This window comes from Scyliorhinus canicula, chromosome 26 (genome assembly GCF_902713615.1).
Source record: "Scyliorhinus canicula chromosome 26, sScyCan1.1, whole genome shotgun sequence".
NCBI classification, from domain to species: Eukaryota; Metazoa; Chordata; class Chondrichthyes; order Carcharhiniformes; family Scyliorhinidae; genus Scyliorhinus; species Scyliorhinus canicula.
Genome location: NC_052171.1, coordinates 866,585 through 888,615, shown reverse-complemented (window position 1 = coordinate 888,615; position 22,031 = coordinate 866,585). Strand labels below are relative to the sequence as shown.

The 22,031-nt window shown below is 44.6% G+C and overlaps 1 protein-coding gene across 8 annotated transcripts in view; it reads right to left on the bottom strand.

Moving 5' to 3' along the window:
- Positions 1 to 21,718, bottom strand: part of LOC119957394 (transcription factor COE2) — a 294,554-nt gene extending 272,836 nt beyond the window's left edge. For 4 of the 8 annotated variants that reach the window (XM_038785420.1, XM_038785422.1, XM_038785415.1 and 1 more), the window contains exons 1-5: positions 14,631 to 14,764; positions 12,662 to 12,818; positions 11,323 to 11,386; positions 10,336 to 10,391; positions 7,637 to 7,710 (exon numbers count right to left, since the gene is read on the bottom strand). In XM_038785420.1, the coding sequence (XP_038641348.1) occupies positions 7,637 to 7,710; positions 10,336 to 10,391; positions 11,323 to 11,386; positions 12,662 to 12,818; positions 14,631 to 14,764 (485 nt within the window). Of the gene's footprint in view, positions 1 to 7,636; positions 7,711 to 10,335; positions 10,392 to 11,322; positions 11,387 to 12,661; positions 12,819 to 14,630; positions 15,796 to 20,039; positions 20,150 to 20,992; positions 21,132 to 21,563 lie in introns of those variants that run through there. The other 4 variants (XM_038785416.1, XM_038785419.1, XM_038785418.1 and 1 more) reach the window with 4 other exon arrangements.
- Between the last annotated feature and the right edge of the window lie 313 nt (positions 21,719 to 22,031).

The following is a 22,031-nucleotide window of genomic DNA, read 5'->3' as shown; positions in this document are numbered from 1 at the left end:
TCCCATCATCCCCACCTTCAGATGCCTCGAAACCCAACCGTCCATTTCTCCTCTTCTCTCTGCTTCAGTTCCCCACCTTCCACTTCTCCTCTTCTCTGCACTCGATTCCACTTTCCCCAACCTCTGCTTGCCCTCTTCCCCAACCTTGGTTTCCTCACTTTCCCACAAACCTTCACTTCCCCTCTTTTATGCTCTCCAGTTCCCCCTCCACCACACTCTGTTTCTCTGATTTCCCACTCTCAGCGCTTCTCTTCCTTGCCTTTGATTTCCCCTCTTTTATATCTGCCTGAGAGGGCAGAAGTGGCCTCGATTGAACTCTTCATTCCTAGGAAGGTGCCTTTGATAGTGCAACATCCCTCAGTACATACTGAAGTATCAGCTAAGCTTCAATATTGAAATTCTGGACTGGGATTTGAACCCATGACCTCCTGATTCAGCAGAGGTGTCTATGTGGCCATGGAGTTGCATCTGACACTTTGAACTCAATTTTCAGTCATTTGCAGAACTTTACATAAGCTTGTTTCAAACCTCAGTGGCTGAGGTCAGATATGAAAGGAAAACAGTGTGGAGGAAGACAAATTTAAATGGATGGAAAAGTTTGAAAATGTGTATCACAAAGAAAGGAATCAGCTTCTGTAGAGCATTAAAATTGATCTCCAGCCCATCAGGGTTCTTTGCCATGACCAAATGGGCAGGCCAAGATGAGGAGAAGGGAACTCCAGTTGCCATCATGAGTCTGTAGACAAGAGATGGTGCAGTACAGTATCAGAATTCTGTTTGGTGGCTGCTGAGGTAAATTATTGGATCATAAGATATTGTTGCACGAGTCGGCCATTTGGCCCATCATGCTTTCTCTACTGTGCAGTAGTGCAATAAGATCACAACTGATTGGATTGTAGCCTGAACTCTGCTTTCCTGTCTGTCTCCCATACGCTGATTCCCTGTTGATCAATACTCTGCCGAACTCAGCATTGAAAATATTCAGTCATCCAGCGTCCTCAGCCCTCTGGAAGATGAATGAAAGAAAAATTCCTCATGCCTGTATTGATTAGGAAACTGCTTATTTTTAAACTGTACTCGCTAGCTCTGGATTCCCCCACAAGAAGAAATATCCTCTCAGTATCTACCTTGTCAAACCTTTCATGTTTCATCAAGGTCACCTCTCATTCTTCTAAACTCCAATGATTTTAGGCCCAAGCTGCTCAATCTTTCCTCACAATACAGCACCTTCACTCAGGAATAAGCATCCTGAACGTTTTCTGAACTGCTTCCAATGCAATAACGTTTCTCCTTAAGTAGGGCGACCAAAACAAAACATTGTACTCCAGATATGATTCCCTCAATGTCCTGTACAATTATAGCAAGACTTCCTTCCTTTTATACTCCTTCCCACTTGCAATAAAGGTGAACATTTCAGTTGCCTTCCTAATTATTTACTGTACCTTCAGGCTAACCTTTTGTGATTAATGCACAGGGTCACCCAGATCCCTCTGTGCTGCAAATTTCAGCAATCTCTCTCAACGGGGGTCATTTTCCACACAAATCACGGCAGCAGAGGCAACCCGCCACTGGCTGTTGTCAATGGAGATTCCTGTTGAATGCACCTCACCTCCTGGAAACCCATCGCGGTGTGTGCCATCGGTGGGACCGGCAGATTCCCACTATATTCCAACCAATATAAATAATATTCTGCTTTGTGTTCTTCTTGCCAAACTGCCACGTTTTCTCACATTATACTCCCATGTATTTCCCCACTCACTTAACCTTGTATATCCCTTTATATCATCAGCAATTATGGGTCCAATAGAGTCAGTCCCTTCATCCAAGTCATAAACATTGATTGTAAACAGTTGAGGCCCCAGCATTGATTCATGTGATACTGCACTCATAACAACTTCCCAATTTGAAAATGATCAATTGCCTCACACTGTTTTTCCTCACCTGATGAAGGAGCTGTGCTCTGAAAGCTAGTGATTCCAAATACACCTGTTGGACTTTAACCTGGTGATGTAAGACTTCTTACAGTGCCCACCCCAGTCCAAAGCTGGCGTCTCCTCATCATGACTGTTTTTCCTGTTAGTCAATACTCTATCAAACTTAATATAATCACCACCTACACTGTGAGCTCTTATCTTGTACAGTATTCTTTTATTTGATACCTGAATGAATTTCTTTTGTAACTCCAAATGTACTACATCTACTGGTTTCCCTTTATCCACCCTACTTGTTACGTCTTCAACAATTTTGTCAAACACAATTTTCCTTTCACAAGCATGTTGGCTCTGCCTGATTGTATTATGAATTGCTAACTGTCCCTCTGCTACCTCCTTAATAATGATTCTAGTATTTTCCCAATGATAGATGTTCAACCAGCTGGCTGATAGTTTCTTGCTCTCTGTCTTCCTCCTTTCCAGAATAATGATGTTACATTTATGGCTTTCCGTTCTGCTGGGGCCTTTGCAAAACCTCAGACATTTTGGAAGATTACTATCAATGTATCCACTATCCCTGCAGCCATTCCTTTAATATCCTAGGATGCAGGGCATCGGGTCCAGGAGACGTGTGAGCCTTTACTTATATTAATTATTCTAGTACTGAGTACGAGATAGTATTGCATGTGACACTTGTGAATTTGTGCCTTCTTTTTGTTTGATTGCACCTCAGTATCAATTTCAGATCCAAATGCATTGCATAAATACACCTGTTGTTTTGTGGAATGCTGTCCTCTGTGTTGCTCACCAACACCATCCCATAGTCAGTCCTGCCTGGTAGAAGGTGCAGCCAGTTTTCAGACCATTGTTGACTGTTACTGACTGTGCGCGTGTCTAAGCTGTACATAGCCTGCGCTACATGTCTGCTGACTGCAGATGGTGCAGCAGCTGTCTTTCTGCTGAACCACAGTCCTGAAAGGACAGGTCCCATCAACTTTCCCAGTTAGGCCCAAAGAAATAGATGTAGGGATCTTGGCAGGTGTGGTCCAATAGGTAACAATGTCTCTCTATCACATCCCAAGTGCCTTGCACCTTGCAGTGCCAAGTACAGGATGACATAATTCCTGCTGAAATGCTTTTGAAGAATCTTCCAGTAAAATGGTTGGCCAGGCATTCACACATCTTGCAGTGGTGTCACCAAGCATTTTGAACCCATCTACCAAACTTAGGAGGTGTGCAGGTGCTCACAAGACAGTGTGGAAAGTCTCTCAGACAGCCTGACTAATCTGCAGCTCTGCCTCTTTTCTTTCAACACATCAGTTTGGAAAAATCCGGATCAGAAATTCCCTGGTGTAAATCAATGAAACTCGGAAACAATGGAAATAAATTTGCTTGAAGGCCAAAGTGTCAGTAGTAAATAACAAACAAGTGTCTCTTGAGTAGGCTAGAACACTTACCTGGAAGATCTGCAGACCTCTTAGAGCCCCTTCTGCCTGCAGTCTGCCTGAGCGCCCCCCCCCCCCCCCCGCCCTACTAGGTTTCCATTCATTTGATAGAGACTCAATCTTTAATCTGCCTGCAAGAATGAAAATGGTGCAACTCTCTTCCCTTCCCTGTTTTAAGTATGTAAAGGAAACTATTAGCTTCACAAGGCAATTTCTGCCAAATTGTCAGCTCCCCGAAAGCTCGGCCCTCTCCAAAATCAACATAAAGTGGGTGGGGGGCTCAGCCCAGTGAGTCACAGGTCATTAAAAAAGAACAAAGTACAGTTTACAAACCTCTTTATCACATCCTCAGAACCATCTCAATATGCTTCGCACTCAATACATTATCTTCAAATACAACAACTGTTGTGCTGGAAAATCCAATTGTCAGTTTTAAAATGGCAATACCCCAGAAAACAACAATGAGATAGATACTCTTGTGGTGATGTTGGTTGAGGGAAGAATATTACCTACAAACCAGGAGAACTTATTTCTGCTCTTAAAGTCATGTGGGAGATTAAACATCTACGTGAGCTTTTTTAACAAGCAGATGGGGCTTCAGATCCGATCATATTGCATCTGAAGGGTGACACTTCAACACTGAAGGACACCCTCAGTATTGGAGTGCCAGGCTAGATACTGTACCAAACAGAAAGGGACTTGCATCCAGAGTCAATGACTCAGATTAATGTGGTGAGGAAGAGGTACCTTGGGAAGCAGGTATTTTATATGGAAAATATACCAGAAGGAGCCTGTTGACCTTCCATATGACAAAGTGACCAGCGAGTTGCGGCCACTCCCTGGGAAACATTGTTCAATATTGCATCACAAAGACACAGTCAAGTGATTTCATCTTCAAATTCAGCAGACCCTTCTAACACACGGGGGAGTGAACGTTCTGTGAAATATCATCCCAGATCCCAAAGTGTGCGAGTGTTTCAGTTAGAGGTCTGTCTCACAGCACCTGGCACAGACCTTTCCCTGGAGAGCAGGAGCCACTCTGTTTGTTCTCTGGGTGCACAGCACCTGATTGGGCTACAGCATGTCGCCAATGAGTTCCACTACACTGCCTCTCATCATTAAGTGTTATTTTGCACCTGTGAATTATACTTTTTGATTTTCACATTAATATGATGAGAGGTAGGGGGAGGGGTAGTTAAATTATCAGTTGTGTTTTCTTGGTTCTAGGAGTGCGCCTCACCCTTTGTCTTTGTTTTTCTGCAATTTCCCCTTCCCCAAGGTGCTGGTGAGCAAATGCACAATTCCACACCTGTGATACCTCACCCAAATAGCTGCTCTTCCGATGTGAATCTGCAGCGTCTTTGCAAACAGGTTTACTTATAGCACCATAACAGGGAAGTCTCATCCTCCACTCAGCAACACATAGACCTGCTGACATCAATTCTAGTGGCTATATTGATGCCTCAACTATAATGGACTGATTGAGCACCGGTCACACTACAGAGATTCAGGATGTGTGGAGCTCAGTGTCACACTTGGTGGTGCATTTTATAACTTAGGGCGACATGCATCCTTGTTTTCAAACATTTTGAGAAAGCAGATGATTCTGAGATGACCACCTAGTGTTAATTTTGACCAGGTTTGTGTTGGGAAGTTCACAGGAAAATAAAGGTAATTGAGGATAGATCGTGCTGATCACATCTTTTCAAGCTGTAATACCCTTTTTGGAGAGGGATTTTTGTCCCTCTCCACAACCCAGTGGTTGCCGCCAATTGTTTCCCCTTCTACTTTTACTTCAGCCAACTCCATCAGATCAATGATTAAACTGACGGTTGGCTTCATTACATTATGGTGTTAACCAGTTTTTCAATTCAATATTGATAGGTGCAGAAAACACAGAGAAACTCTGATACCTGCAGATACCCAGGGAACCCCGCCACCTGGAGGTTCCTCTCCAAGTGGTTAGTAAGTTTACAGATGACACGAAGATTGATGGCATAGTGGGTAGTGAAGACGGTTATATAAGATTACAACAGGATCTTGACCTTGGGCCAGTGGGCCGATGAATGGCAGATGGAGTTCAATTTGGATAAATGTGAGGTGATGCATTTTGGTAGATCAAATCAGGGCAGGACCTACTCAGTTAATGGTAGGGAGTTGGGGAGAGTTACAGGACAAAAAGATCTAGGGGTACAAGTTCATTGCTCCTTGAAGGTGGAGTCGCAGGTGGACAGAGTGGTGAAGAAGGCATTCAGCATGCAAGGTTTTATTGGTCAGAATATTGAATACAGGAGTTGGGATGTCTTGTTGAAGTTGTACAAGACAATGGCAAGACCACATACTGTGTTCAGTTCTGGTCACCCTATTATCGGAAGGATATTGTTAAACGAGAAAGAGTGCAGAAGAGATTTTACGAGGATGCTACCAGGACTTGGTGGTCTTAGTTATATTGAAAGGCTGGATAGGCTGGGACTGCTTTCCCTGGAGTGTATAAGGCTTAGGGGTGATCTTACAGAGGTCTATAAAATAATGAGGAGCATCGATAAGGTAGATGGTCAACAACTTTTCCCAAAGTAGAGGAGTCCAGAAATAGAGGGCATAGGTTTAAGGTGAGAGGAGAGAGATAGAAAAGAGACCAAAGTGGAAATTTCTTCACACAGAGTGTGGTGAGCATCTGGAACAGGCTGCCAGAGGCACTTGGAAGAGACGAGTTCAGTTTTGACTTTTTAAAAGCAGTTATACAATTACATGGGCAGGGTGGGTACAGAGGGATATGGGCCAAATGCGAGCAAGTGGGACTAGCTTAGTGTAAGAAACTGGGTGGGCATGGACAAGCTGGGCCAAAGGGCCTGTTTCCAAGCTGCAAACATCTATGACTATTTAAAAAAATAAATTTAGAGCATCCAATTCATTTTTTTTCCAATTAAGGGGCAATTTAGTGTGGCCAATCCATCTACCCTGCACATCTTTGGGTTGTGTGGGGGGGGGGGGGGGGGGGTGAAACCCACGCAAACATGGGGAGAATGTGCAAACTCCACACGGACAGCGACCCGGAGCCGGGATCGAACCTGGGACCTCAGCGCCATAAGGCAGCTGCGCTAACCACTGCTGCCCTAACATCTATGACTCTAAGTCACTCACCACCCTGACTTGGAAACATTCCTTCACTGTCGTTGGGGCAACACCCTAGAACTCTGGGTGTACTTACACCTCAAGAACTGCAGCGGTTTAAGAAGGCAACTCACCAGCATCTTCTGAAGGGCAACTATGGATGGGCAATAAATGCTGGCCTAACCAGCGACGCCCACACCCGTAAAATGAATTTTTAAAAATATCAGCAAATAGAAGAGATTAGATAGCAGATGGAAAGGTTTTCACATCCAAGGCCCTCGTGTGCGGAAGCCACCGAAATGTGAAGAGTAATGAGAAAACACAATGTGAATCCAGAATGAATGGTGGGTGATGCAAAGCGTCTGTTTTAAAAGCCTGTATACCTTGGGATGATGAAAGGAAGTTAGAGCTTGACACATTTACTCTGCCTCTACTTGAAAGGGACCAGAACACGAGATAAAGACACTATGTGCAAGACGGGACTCACCAACTATAGTTATGATCTTATATTGAAACGGAAGTTAGTTCTGAAATCATTCCAAGGTTTCAACTAGATTTCACCTCTGTCGATTAAAACTGAATTTTGAAAGTCATTTTAATCTAACCCACTCAGCAGGAATTGACAAGGTCGGATCGGGCGCTAGTTTTACACTTTTTACACTGAATCAACAGCGTCCCTGTTAAACTGACCCCAGAAAACATCAAATACAGCAATGTGATTCTGCTCCAGTTTGCACTTCTGTTGTGGGTTAACTGGAAGCCAGTTTGAGTGCAGGGTCGCACATCGCAAAGTGCACATCACAGCCTACATGATGCCATTGCCTTACTCTGTTAGAACCAGTGAGATGACACATCAATGAATCAGCCTGGAAATTCATCAAGCAGAAAGTTCACACACAGTCTGCTTTAAGAGGTTATTGTCTCTAAACCAGTCTTATACCATCACTGTGCGATAATTGGTCCAGAGAATTTAAAACTTTCCCAGCACAGGTTTGACTCAGTAATACGGCAGGATGCTCAGCCAGAGTGTTTTATTCGTGTATCTGGAATGGATTCAGAGTAACTCCAAATTATAGGGGATATTGAGAAGCATGCCACAACCAAAGAACAAGACAAAAGGTAGCTGATCTGCCAATAGCCGTTTCTTACCTGCACATCACTTCATGCGTGAGAAGCACCCGGCACATTTCAGGGTTTTTATTTTGACCCTCGTAGATTATCGGCTGAAATGTAAGTTAGAGAAGGGTTGGTAACCTCGAAAGCACAGAGAAGGTAACGATAATTAACAATAGGAGAAATCCTTTGGGGTCGTAGTCAGCTAGCCCATCGTTCCCATCAAATCCTCCAATCCTTTCTATCTGCAGAAATACATCGAATCACGTCTTTGCCTGCTTCAAGGTCGTTCCCTGATACCTTGTTCCGTGGCTCAGGTCTCCTTAAGGTGAGCTATGCCTTGCCTGACCTTCCTCTTCATGTCTGTCCCTGATCTTTGAATTCTTCACAGAAGTGAATTATTTGAATGGCTCAATTTGTCAATTTCCTTTATGTTTTAAAAAAATAATTTGGGTTTCTTTACACTAATTTTTCCACAGAATATTTGCCCAGCTTTCTAAGCATTTCCTGAAAACCTAAATACCTTGATACAGTACCTGGAATAATGTTGATTGTCTGTCTCTGTGCCTTTGCATTGCCAATGGCACCTTTCCAATTGTTTAGTGACCAAACGGGGTCTGACCCATTTTTTGTAAAGTAACACTGCAAACTCTTACTCGATAAGTGAAATAGATGAATTAAGAGGACTTTGAAATTGATTCAAATTTGACCAAATATATGGATCAGAGGTTTACAATCAGTGACTGATGCTTCCCTTCAGCAGCTTGGCAGAACTTTTTCTTGTTGACGTCAGGGGATAATGTACACAGCTGTTAAATGTATCTAACACTTCGGGGACTCGGTAGTTCAGTGGCTTAGACACTATCCTTTCACCTCTGAGACCTGGGTTCCAGTTCAACCCAGACTGATCGGATGAAAATTTCCTCTTGCTGTCAGCTATAACCATCCCCAAGTGAAATGAGATCTGTCTGACTGTTGGCTGGAAGGGTCCCAAGTGAAATGCGTTTTGGGGGAGTCGCAGCCCAGTTCCTCGCGGATGTGAGCCAACATCACAAAGTGGCAATCTCACCCAGAGTGGCTCCAGGCATTGCTGGCATAGAAATGGCAGAAACTCACACTGGAACTGCGGAGGGATGTGTGCTTGGAAAGTTAGACATTATTAGGGCAGAGTAGAGAGAGTTTCTCTCTCTCTCTCAATCCAAGCATGTTGTCCCATTTATAATTGATATTAACTGTGCTGGGCAACACGGGCATGCTTTTTATTTCTCAAAACAAAATAAATGACCAAGTTAAAGTTAAGATTTATCATTTTTGCATCATGGTAAGTATCATATCGCACCAATTGCCACCAAGTTGGCTCGAAGCAAAGCAATCAGTGACACGTACTGAAAATATTGAATATGTATGAGTAGTTGTGATAAAAGACCATTAATCTGAAACATTGTCTTTGTTTCTGACGCCTGGCCTGCTGAGAATTTGCAGCTATTTCTTCTTTGTTTTTGAAACTTCCTATTTTGATTTTATATATTAGGATGCTAGTCACTGACAGTTCACCTAAACATATCTGTCAGGCCAGTACATTTCTTTTCCATGAATCACAGTCACTGATGCTTGCTGTATATCAGTCTGGATAACATCCCCTTCTCCATGTTCCTTCGCTCCTTCTCTGAAAGTGTTGCTGACAGTTGGTGTGCAGGCCCGCTCCTCCCGCATCTTTGCTGAGAGTAAGTTTGGGCAATGACTCAGTGAGACTGTTGGCTGTAGGGATGTTACAGCTGAACCTGATTCTCTCTGTACAAGCAAACTTTCCACCCTCAGCAGGGTGTTAATCTCGGGACCAACTGGGAAGTTTTTTGCTTTTCCATCTGAGATATCTGGCCTCTTCTAATCTTGGGTCTCTTCTGCATCCCCGATTTTAATCCCACCCTGGCACATGACCGTGCCTTCAGATGCCTCGGCTTCAGCTCTGGAATTCCTTCCCTCAACCTCTCCGCTTCTTTGCCTTTGCTTTCCTCATATAAAAGTGCTGCTGAAAAACCTCACCCTTTGACCAAGTTCTTGGTCATCTGCCCTAATATTACCTTGTGTGGCTCAAATTGTGCTTCCTAATTAATGCTCCTGTGAAGCACTTTGGGCCGTTTTGTGTCAAGGTGCTAGATAAATGCAAGTTGCTGTTGTTCCTTTGACAGGCTCCGCAAAAAACAATTAAAGTTCAAGGCCAAACTTTGACGGATTATTAAAGAGTGAATGAAATTGAGACTAAACTACGAAGCACTTCAACGTGTGTCCACTTGTCCCAATTATCATCCAATTTACATCCCTCTCTGATGGGGCTGAGGGGTTTTCTCGTCCCTTATTTTATGGTCAGATCAACTTTTAAATAATATTGATAATTACATAGCTCTTTCCTTACAGGTTACAAGATCACATGACAGACTCGGATGATGGACGCTATTCAGATCCCATCCTTCCAGAACATCAGTACCACTGCCTTCCCCTTACAACATGAGGTAGGTCAGAACCTGTGCTGGCATGTGTAACGAGTGATGTTGTAACAGCCCAGCCTTTAGTCGACAATATTAGATGTTAGGGCTCGTCAACATGGCCTTGTACCCTATCAATTCCACTCAATTGCCTTCAGAGTAGTAAGATTGGTAGGTCTTTGGAGGGCTTTCTGTTCTGCTCTTTTGGAGTGCCATTGATCATATAGACGAAAAGGCAATCAATTTCTGTACCTGCTTGGTCACAGAGTCGATGAGTCGCACGTACAGGTCTTGTTCGGTCCGCATACCTGCACAAAAGCAACACGTTAGCAGCAAGAAACCTTTTTTTTCAATCGCGTGTAACCGATTCGACAAAAAAAATAACGGGCGCAGAGGTCCCGCCGCTGTCTTCACACTGATCTGGACAATCCGAGAGGAGGTGGGGAAATCCAGAGGTTTGAGGTTCCTGCCCAACCCCCCCCCCCCCCCCCCCCCACCCCCGATTCCGGCTGTTGGTCAAGGTCTGTTTGACCCAGATCTGTCTGAAATCGCCGGCGGACCTGTCCAAAGGCCCTGTGGCCCGCAGTCCTGTACTTCAGAAGACAACTGTTCTATCCCATGCAGCAGTTTATATTCTCCATCAGGTCTCGTAGTCGATTTGTTGAACAATTAGAATGGGTTTATAAAAGCAATGAACTGGCGAGTTTAAAATGACAGCACGGTACATGCAACCTCCAGCGGGAAACGCGGCGGCTGGAAATAGCGGGAGAGGTTCTGATCGGATTGACCAAAGGCCCCGTTTCCTTCCAGTCTATTTCCAGGATGACCTCAACTTTGGGTGGAGGGGAAGTAAACAAGGAATGGTCCCGCAGTCCCGCCGTTAGTTTAAACCAGTGGACAGCCGGTTGTTGTCCCCCACACAACGAGTCAACGGCACGCTCCCCATTATAACTCGGTGCAAAGTTCATGGGTTTGGAATGAGTTAAAATATTGCCCGGCTCCTCACTGAATTGAGGCCAATTGAAAGAGCTTAATATAGTCCAACTTCACAATGTAAAATTGTTCAACTCAATAACCAGGGAGTTGCAGCTCCGGGTTACCCGGTTTGTCACATCTTCCCGCATTTGTTTATTTGGGGGGCTGGGTGTGGTGCAACGCCCCCCTCCCAGACATTGTGCGCACCATGCCGCTGTGAACAATGAAGTGGTGAAGTGGCCAGGAGGCCCAGGGCGGACTTACCATTGCTGTAGAGAAGCTGCAGCTTGTAATGTGTCCCGTTGTTGGTCTTGTCGTTTCCCGGCTCCTGAAAGAGAGATTTCTCATCATTCAGAGATTTAGTTCTCATCCGTTATTCCTCAACGGGGGGGGGGGGGGGGGGGGGGGCTCCACTGCCCGTTATCGGCAGCACCGGCTGGATGAATGTCAGAACATCGACTTGATTTTGGATGAATTTGGTGCGGGGACAGAAGCCAAAATAATGGCAGATTAACCCCCCCCCCCCCCCCCCCCACCCAAATGGAAAAGCCGGGAGGGACCCTGAGAATCAACATAAGACACTCAAAGTCTCAGCCCAGCTTTTGACATTTCTCTGATTCTTTCAAATAAACATTTGTATTCCTTCCAAATTGGTTTGGAACTGACGTGAAACTGACCAAGACGCGCAAGTTAACTTTCACTAACAACTGCACTAAAGAGAGTTTGATCCATTTCACCAGATATCTCCACAGAAAATGCCCAGCCTTCAACATTGAAACTCTTATTTTTTTTCCAACCAATTTGAACAGGTCATGTGTCTTAGCAACACAAAACTTTCTATCAGATATCCAAGAAACAAGACCCGACTCGGTTGGTCGGGAACATTCACGTCAACGCCAGCAGGTGAAAGGGTCTTGAGGAATTATTATTTTTAAATGCCTAGCTTCACTTTGCCTTCTTTCTCTCCCCGACCGACTCTAGTCGCTTCATCCCCAGGTCAATAGCAAAGTGGATTTGAGCTGTGTAAAGATCACAGCTGGGAGCTGAGTTCTCCTGAGCCGGGAATATCCCCAGCCCGGGATTTTCGCTTGCACTCAGTGACAAACAGGAGCGGAGTCAGACTTTGTGATGTGAGGGTTGTGGGGGTGAAACCCGATCGATCCCCTGGAAATTACAGAAAGCTTCCGAATGAATGATCATCCGGAGGCGATCACTCCCGGGTCTAAACTTCCATCCAATTGTATTACAGGGTACTTCTGGATGGCGGCCCCAATCCCTCCATTTGATCACAATTAGTCTTTGAGACGACAAGGATAAAATATCTGAAAGGTTTGACACCTAGAAAGAACATTTCTTCAGCTGAAATGTTGCGATTTAACCCAGGCGGGAGAGGTTCGGTTGCGGGGAAATTAACCTGGAGCGTGTCAGCGGGTTGTTTGACGGACAGAAATGCCAAGATGTTTGGACTGTCGGTCAAACAGGCCGCTTCTTAATGAAAAAGAAACTCCCCACACATTGTCACTATGATGGCCCAACACCAGATATTGTTAGTGATTGATTTTTGTCGCTCAGGTTAAGGTGTGAGTTGCCTTCTTGAACGTACCAGGTCTTTCTCCACGAAGTCTGTGAAAGTGGTTCTCTCGATTTCCACTGGCTGCCCTTGTCTGTCGTACAGCGCCAGAACGAAGTGGAAAAAATTGGACTTTCGCAAGTTGGACGGGGGCTGTTTTTCGAAATGTGCTCTGGCCAGAGCCACGCCACTGAGGAGAGAGAGAGAGAGAGAGAGAGGGGGGGGGGGGGGGGGGTTGATAGAGGGTAAGAAACACTGATTATCTTCCCAAACTGCATGAAGGCACAGTAATCGCGGAGTGCAAACATACATGGTTTCAATGCCAACTTCATTTCAAGATACAAGACGGAATATTCTGTTCAACATTAGTACAAATGCGGCAAACAATGTGCGGGCAGGACTCGGCGATCACCTGTTCATTCACCAACTTTAAAGAAATATAAAGGCAATCGGACCAGCTAAAATAGTAAGTAGAGGTGACAGGGGAACGAATGACGGCCCAGTCAGAATTTGGCTTTTCAAATGATTCAATTCAGTTTGTGTGTCTGTGTTTCACGCACTGGTGGCTTAATTATTTCAACTTTAAATACTTCCTTTCTGCGCTTTTATTCAGCACCAAGGGATAAAGGTTTTATTTCCATACATGAAATTAAAGTTATTTTATGTGAAATGGTTAATAGGTCAGAGGACAGGGAGGACACTGGCGCAACCAATATTTTGAAAAATAATAATTAGCCAGATGTACAGATAGATGGTGTTCATATTCGTAAGAGGCGTCTCTGCAAGAGAATGGGTGTCAGGAAAGGGGAAACATTTCTATCCAAAAAACGAGCTAGGCAATATAAATATCACAACAGAAATATCCAGTCAGAACATGATTGAGAGGCAGACTGGAACGAGAATTTCCACACCCCTGTTCATAGTTAGAAGCAGTCAGCGGATCTTTTATGCTGACTGAAATCGAAGGAAACGGAGTGGCTCAGAGAGCATTTGGCGAGTGGGGTAAATAATTCTGCTGCATTCCACACACAGGTTGGGTGCCAATGACCGACTTACTGACTTCTTGTTCTGTCTCGTGTTATTGGGTTTTATAGAGAGATCATTTTGATTTTTCAAAAATAAAATAGTTGACGTGGGCAATCGAGCAGTGAGAATAAAAGATTCTGATGCCAACCCCACTTTAAATTCTGGACTCTTAAGGTTAAAACATCATATTTTGACACGTCTTTTAAACTGCCAGTGAAGAAGGCCTCAAGAATTTTGCCTCTTGTTCTTCATAAATAACAATCGATAAGTGTTGCTGGAAAGTGCAGGTGGTTGTTTCAGATTGAGTGTGGACATATTTATCCCTTCACTGTGTCAGATAGTTCATTTCTGATTGTCAGTTGTACGACCGACTCAGGCGTGTGTATCCTTAAAATATCATCAGTGTACCCATGTCCTTAATTCCTGCTGTACCTGGGGGGGGGGGGGGGGGGGGGGGGGTATTCACCAAACCCGAGCGAAAGATTCCAGCCCAACAAATCTGACAGAAGGGTTGTAAAGTAATTTCACATTAGCCTTTTTGCCCTTGCCTTTCCGAGAGTGCTCGGGCCAGTCCCATGGAGTGCCCCATTTTAACCGGTTATTTAACACCATGTCCTGGTCCAATGTTTACATGTCATTAGAAATCTCTCACACTGCTACAGGGGATGAGAGCAGTGTGACAGGGGCAAATGGAAGTGGCGCTTCCGAGTTTCATCAAGTAGATTCTCTCCCCCGCCCCCTGGTACTCTCACCCACACACACACCCTGGGTCTCAAAGTCTCCTCCGCTAAATTTGAAATATCGAGGACTGAACGGGGACGCATTACTGTGATTTGCACCTTGTTCTCTGTGGACGGGGCTTTTAAACGATGTGAAAGCGGCTGGTGTGAGATCAATGCGCTTGTCACCCGATTATTTCAGCTGAGAAGCAGCCTATCTATGGCGCAGTTTTAGTTTAGTTTGTCCTTTACTGTACCTCTGTGCCGCTACATTGGCAGCCAGCACACCAACCGTCCGGACCCAAGATCGAACAGCATCCATACCGCTCCCAGTCGATTTGTCCTTGATATCAGCCCCTCCTCGAGGTAAATGCTCCTGAATCCCAAACATTTAAGGTGATAGTTAATAATTAAGACTTTTTTATCGAAAAAATTAGACGATTCCAGAATTCTTCAAGAGTGGAAATCCCAGAATAGAAAGCGCCGCGTTTCTCTCGCACTGTTCAAGTTTCACAGATTTGGTCAGAAGTTGTTCTAAAAAGACCTCCAATGCCAGAGTTCGCTGAGGCGGTTAGCAGTGAAGTTTTTTCCCGAGATTTATCCTCCTCTGGGTGCTGTCATCCTTCAAGCAGAAAACCATCGAGGAATCGATCACGGGCTAACAAGCTTCATCTGCCTGCCGAGGACGGGAGACATTGATCCGTACACACACAAACAGGGAATGCCCTTAATCCAGGGCGGGGGAAATGGAGAGGTGAGGGGCCTGGGAGTCTCTCACCGGCTCTGACATCTATAGCTCCATTCCGCAACGTACTGACTCTAATGAATGATTCCCTTTGCGGGAGGGCCAGAGCTGCAACTGACAGCTCCGAGGGCGTGGAGGAGGCGTTCCTGCTGCATGTATACTTTCTGAATCAGTCTTGGCTATTTTCAGATTGGATAAAGTAAGTGATTTATGCACGCCTTTCTCCCAGCTGTCACCAATAGGAGGCACGTTATTACCATAATATAGGGATGGAATGTGGGAAGTCAGTTAAAACAGTCTTAATCCAAAAATTCGCAGATTGATCTCGTGTTTGGGGTGTTATAATCCACTGTGTGCGCGTGTCTGTTGGGGAGGTCATGCACTCTCAATCCATCCATTCCTCCCTCCTTCATTAGTTGTCTTTCTGTCTCCGTTCCTTCCTTTCAATCTATCTTCCTGTCACTTTGACTGTCGGTGTTGCCATGTCTGTCCCAGTCACTATCTGCGTCCACGTCTCTATCAGTAATGTTGTCTCTGTCCCTGTACCTCTGTGTCCCTGCCATCCTTATCTGTGCCACTCTTTCTCTTTGTCCCGTCGCTCTGAGTTACTTTCCCTCTCTTGGTGTCCCTGTCGCCGCCTCTGTCATTTGCCACAATCTCTCTGTCACTCTATCTCTGTCACTGTCTGTCTCTGATCCCGTCACTTATCTGTGTAACTCTCTCTGCTCCTCCCACTATCTCTCTGTGTCTTTCTGACTCTATGTGTGTCACAGGTTCTCTCCATTCATCTCAGTCTATCTGTGTCGTTGTCTCTAGTTCTGCCATTAGTTATTTTATTCTGTCCCTGTCGCTCTGTGTCTGAGTTTTTCACTCTATATCTCTGTTCCAGTCTGGGTTATTCTCTCTCTCTCCCTGCCACTCGTGTCACTGTCTCTATCACTGTCTGTGTCCTGGTTTCTGACTCTCTGTGTGACTCTATCTCTCTCACACTCTGTTGTACTGCCGATCATTAGTTGTTTCCTCTGCCTTGTCGCTCTCTCTGCATTACTTTCTCTCTCCATCTCTATCTGGCACTGTCTATCTGTGTTATTCTCTTTGTCTCTCTCTGTGCCACGGTCTCTCTCTTTGTCACTCTGCCCGTGTCACAGCTTATAGTTGTTTACATCCAGATCTATTACTGTCAAACTAACTATCTACCTTTCTGTCCCTATCCCATCCACCTCATTCTCGCTGACCCTCTTTTTTGTCTCAGTAACGAACACTTGTCCCGTATTTTGTATTTGTGACTGCCACGTCCCTCTCACTCTCACATTTTCTGTTACCGTCTCTGTCTCCTTGTGTCTCTTTCGTTTCTGTTTCCTACACTGACTGACACTCTCATCATGCTAGTTAACACTACACCCAGATTTATACTCGCCGATCTTTCCTTCCTACTTCTCCTGGGGAAGCGACTCCACTGGGTTAGCTGCTCTCAATCCTGTAATTCAATCTCCTTTTCACCGCGATGCCTTTCTGATTCCTTGATTGATTCAAGATCCATTAAGTTGAGACGCGCGACATAAAACTTTGACCCGATTGGGTTGTGGAAAACGGTTTGACGCCGACTTCAGCCTGACATTAAACTCCTTTCACCTTCGCCCGACATACTAACCTGAGCTGCCACTGAACAACTTCACAAAATGAACCAAAATAACAATTTTAAGAATTACTTTCGAAGTTTCGATTGAAACAATCTCTGCCTAAAGCATGTAAGAAACGTTTGAGGGAATGTGATTGTTCTCAGTTCCTTTCCGCCCCAAAACACTGGTTTTCAACTTTATTAATACATACTGAACCTTATATTTGTTAGAGGTTGGATCGACCATCTCATAAGGTCACAGATTTAGGTTCAGTGATTACAGATAATTTATCGTAATTTGTAACAGCCAATAATGATGTTCTTGCAGGTTTTTTTTTGTGAAGCTCAGCTTCCATAATATTGCACGTCGCACAGTATTAGCTGTTGGGAAGTTATCAGTCTGATAAATTGAAATTAACATTTTATCCAGATATACCACCCTTCTGTCGTTTCCTAAACATGTTGGAGAGGAGAACGTTTGAACTGCAACAACCCGGAGTTACACTCTCCGTCTTTCAAATGGTTCCAATGTTTAATCGTTTCATGGTCCAATTAGGGCATTTAGCGAGCGATCGGCTCACTGTCCCTGATCGATGCCACAGCAGAAGAATCGTTCGTCAGGAGGCGCTGATACAGAGAGGAGAGCATGAGGCGGGATGGGATTAAGTGAGATGTGGTGGGAATGGATAATTCAAAACTTGAACCTGAGGTCTACAGAACAGAGTTGGGATCAAGTAACCAGGGCACCAGATCGCTCCCGTCCAATGTATTTATTATTATTCCCCCACCCCCTCCCCATGTATTGATTTATGGCATCACGTTTTGAAGACTGTGTTCGCGAACATCTGAATTTAACTGTTGCACCGGGGAGTGTCTGTATCCATGCTGTGTGTTTGGGTTTGTTGGGCCGTTTCTCTTGCTGTTCGCTTTTGAACACGGAGCGATAGACGTTCACAGACAAGGGCGAGGAGGGGTGGGTGGGACGGGACGCTTGGTATGCAAACAGATTTAGTGACAAACAATGAGCCTCTGCTCACAGACCATCTGCCGGAGCGACCCTCAGCTGTCACCCAGATCTCTTAAAGGGGCAGATCCAGCTGATATTTTTTGACGGAAGTTAACAAATTGGGTACAAGACACGGTCGCCCCAGAATATCGCAGACAACAAAGAATCAATGTTAGTTCTTTATAACAAAATATACCACACGATAAAACTACAGTAAACGCCAGGGCTTTAGAATTATCATAGACACAACTATCAGTTTTCTTTCACTGACATTCATCTTTATGAAAATAGATTAATGATAATTCACTCAAGTGGTAATAAAATCGGGAGGCACAACAGAGAGAGTCACCAAAAGAGTTTTATTTTTGTGTCAGTCAAATCCGAATTTACAACATTCACTCAACGGACTGAGGGTTTATCTGGTTTATTGTTGTAAAACGAATGGAGCTGAAACGCGGAGGGAAGGTTTCCAACTCACAGTGTGCCCCCTGTAAAAACAGAGGAATGTCAAGGCACAGATCATTGGCTCGCAGCCCACTCTTCTCCCAAAGACTAACACACAAATGTGGTGTGAATTATTTGTATTGTTTTACCTGGAGAACCATCACCAACACCTAAATAACATCAACAAATAACATCAATGTTTGAAAGCTGTCTTTCACTCATTTAAATGGTTGCCCTTTGGAAATCTCAGAGATTTGCGATTTTAATGTTTTGTTTGGAAAAGTAACTTCGCCTTCTCCTGTAAATGGATTCATCTGGTGGCGTGAACAACGGAACAGTTCTGAGAGTAACGAAAGTGAAGCCTGACTACCGGATTGAAATGTGACCCTTTTTGGCCCCGAGAGCTGCAACGTGTGCAGCAGATATATCCGAAATGTTAGTGATCCTAATTATTCCAGCTCCAATTACTCATGGGTGTCTTGAATATTTCATTTATTACAATTCGATGGTTTTGCGTAGCCTGACGGAGAAATTATTTTAAAAAATTGTTGGGTTGTGTCTGGCTGGCTGGTGGAGACAATGTTCGTGAGATGAGGCGTTTGGACTGAAGTCCAATAAAGGGGGCAGCTGCCAGCCAGGGAGCGGTGAATAATAATCTGCTTGAAAGTAATCAATGGAGTTTAGCCATTGTTTAAATAAGAGTTAAAATGCCGCGATCGGAAGGCGGTTTTGAATGGGAGTTGTCTGTTCGGGCCGTGGGTGTGGAGAATGCTAATCGACCCCCCTCCCTCCCTCTCCATCCCCTTCCCGCCGGGATTGAAATCTTTCCGTTGTGAGGACCGAGGACAATAGGAAGGCGTGTGCCAGAGCCCCAGGTCTGAACAGGCAGCGTCTGTCTGCGGCCCGCTACTCGGGGACAGCGGACATGCAGCCAGGTCACAACACTGGCCGGGTCAGGCCTGTCTGAGCCGAGCCAGCTGCCAGAGAGAAAGCGATAACAATGATCCAAACCACATATCGGAAATATATCATTACAGTAAACGTTACAGATATCTGCTGAAATATCGCCGCCTCCTTTGAAATTTAGAAAATATCTGTAACTTTTTAAACAGTATATTATTAATATGATCTATATTTATCTCTTGCATACATATATTTTATATATGTGTGCATATTTATTTGTATATAAAACATGTTCCGACGCCATCACGGTGTTTTCTTACAGGCTTTGTGCTTCAACCTTTCCATTTTTATTCTAAAGTCTAGACTGAAAACTCAAGCTGGCTGTTGAGTTGCCAATCTTATGTTTTTACTCCTTTTAACTTTGGTGGTGTTCTGCGCCGAAGGAAGGACCGGTCCTTCGGCCAATTCTGTCCATTCTGCACGATGATTGAGGAATGGACATTATCGGGCGGTTTGATAGCTGTCCCGATATGCGGTGTGGTATATGTGGCACAGGGTTCAATGAAGTATCGCTGAAACGGACGATCATTAAATCTATCAGCTCGAAATACTAATTTCGCAATGAAGATAAGGAACGCACGACACGTCGCGCGGCCAGATGCACTGATCATTAAAATTGATGAAACAGATGCAAGTTTACACAAGTACTCGTGTCCCGTCCGACAGTTGCTTGTAATTTTTCCTACAATGTGGATTAACATTACAATAATGATTTTCACAATTGACATGGGGGTGGTGTGCCGTGCAGCGCCCCCCAGTCAGACTGTGACACTCAGAGTTTTGCCACCTTTTTCCCCCCATTGATGGACTTGTCGATCTGTGCTCCTCACCACCCCCCCCCCCTCACCCCCAACCCCCACGTTGCACAAAACCGCGTTCATGAATCTAACCTGAAATGTTCAATATCAACTTGCATTAAGTCTGTTTCGTTTCTCCTGTCAACTCATCCTGGCCGCCCGCAAGATTTCCAGACACTTTGGTGAGGCCGTTTCTGGTCGCTCTTTTGAAATCAAGAGGAGAAATTAAGGATACTCAAAATACAGAAAGGGCCACCCGATCGCACACAGTATCAACAATATTATGTGAAACCTAAATGCATGATAACTCGGGTTTTACACAGCATTTTTGGACCACATTTTTGTAAGTGATGGATCCCAAAGTACAAGTGTTCTAATCTGACAAAGCGTTCAGCTACAATTTTAATTTTGTTCTGATAGTGGACAGGTCGGAAGAAATATAGCGTGCGCCTATTTTTTGCAACCAAAGATTTACTTTAGGTTTCACACACACAGGAGGTGAGCAGACGGTAGGCGGTGGTAGTTTTTGGAGGGGGGGGGCACAAATAAATAGATTGATTGAATCATTCCTCTACAATAATCGTTATGTATTTACATGCACTCTCGCAATTAGCAGGCAGCAGTTTATATCCCATATGAAACGCTGAATATTAAAACTGTGAGGGATAATTGGACCTCCTGCTGTTCCTGATACGATTATGTCACAGCCTGCGGCGAAGTTTCATCACACACAGTTTCTGAACTCACTGCATCCATCCGTCCGATGGGTATTTATTTATCTATCCGGCGCGTATCAATTATTCGTAAAATATCCGCAATGTCTGACTGTTGGCTGCTGTGGATTCAAAGTTTCCAAAACGACTCCCACCCCCTCAAAAATAGCACATCGCCCCATCCTCGTCTTCGAAAAGGATACAGACAGAAAAACCCAGTCCTTGCGACCCATACTTACCCGGGTCTTATCAGTCCGGGAAAAAAAATCCCAGTAAATTTAATTATGTGCCACTAATTTAGCGCCACCCCTTAATTTTAGACAAATAAAATACCTTTGTTTACAAGTTCGATTTTTTTGAAGGGCGGGGATGTCTTGTGTGTTTTCCAGTTGCGATTTCAACCGAGGTTGTTATTAATTTTCTGACTCACGATACATACGCGTCAGATTCATTCTCTAGTTTGTTATCGATGTCTCTCTCACACCGTTATTGACACTCCCTTTGAGATCCCTCTTCCCAAATTCTACTTGTCAATTTCGGGGTCAATTTCACTTCCTCCGCCCCCCCCCCCCCCACCCTGACCGTGAAACAACACTGCCCCCCCCCCCCCCCCCCGCCTCCTCTCAACTCCAACTTGGGTTGACTTCAATATTGACACCACTCGTAATAAAACAAGTTTAACAGCAAAACTATCCATGAAATAGTAACAGCAGGACACAATGTTCCCGCCTCGAATACCGCTTTAATTATGCGATCAAGAAAGATTGAGACACAATTTCAAACATTGAAGAAACACTACAATTGCCTTGATAGAGACACATACACGAATTAATTGATAGGCCGCCAGAACGACACAAGAGATTGGTTTATACATTAATAAATAGATACATAGAGAGATACACACCTGCAGCCCAGGCAATATGTTGAGTTTTCTAAACTCAGTGCTGAGGTGCAATGATTTAGCGCCAGTCTTGGTGGTGCATTCACTTCACTGACTTTTCCCGGCGCTTTTGCAGGCAATATTACACCATGGGTTAACTGCCCTCAAATCAAAGTCAACTCGCGTCTCGGCTCCTTTGTTCAGCAGATGTTGCACCTCCTGAAACCCACAGGAGGCGTTTGAAAATAGCACCGCGCTTACTGAGGATGGAGAGCGCCACGCCGTGGCAACGATCTGCCGTTTCCTTTTTTTAAAGCTGCTTTTTCCTCCCATCAATATTCTCCCCCCTGGCCTTGCATGGGATGCTTCTCGCCAGGGCCGGTGCTAGGAATTGCGGGCCCAATTAGAAAAGCGATGGCGGGGCCCCTACTCTACAAAAGTAAAAAATGATGTATGTTTATATTTCGTGTAGTATGCTCGCCTTTAACCAAA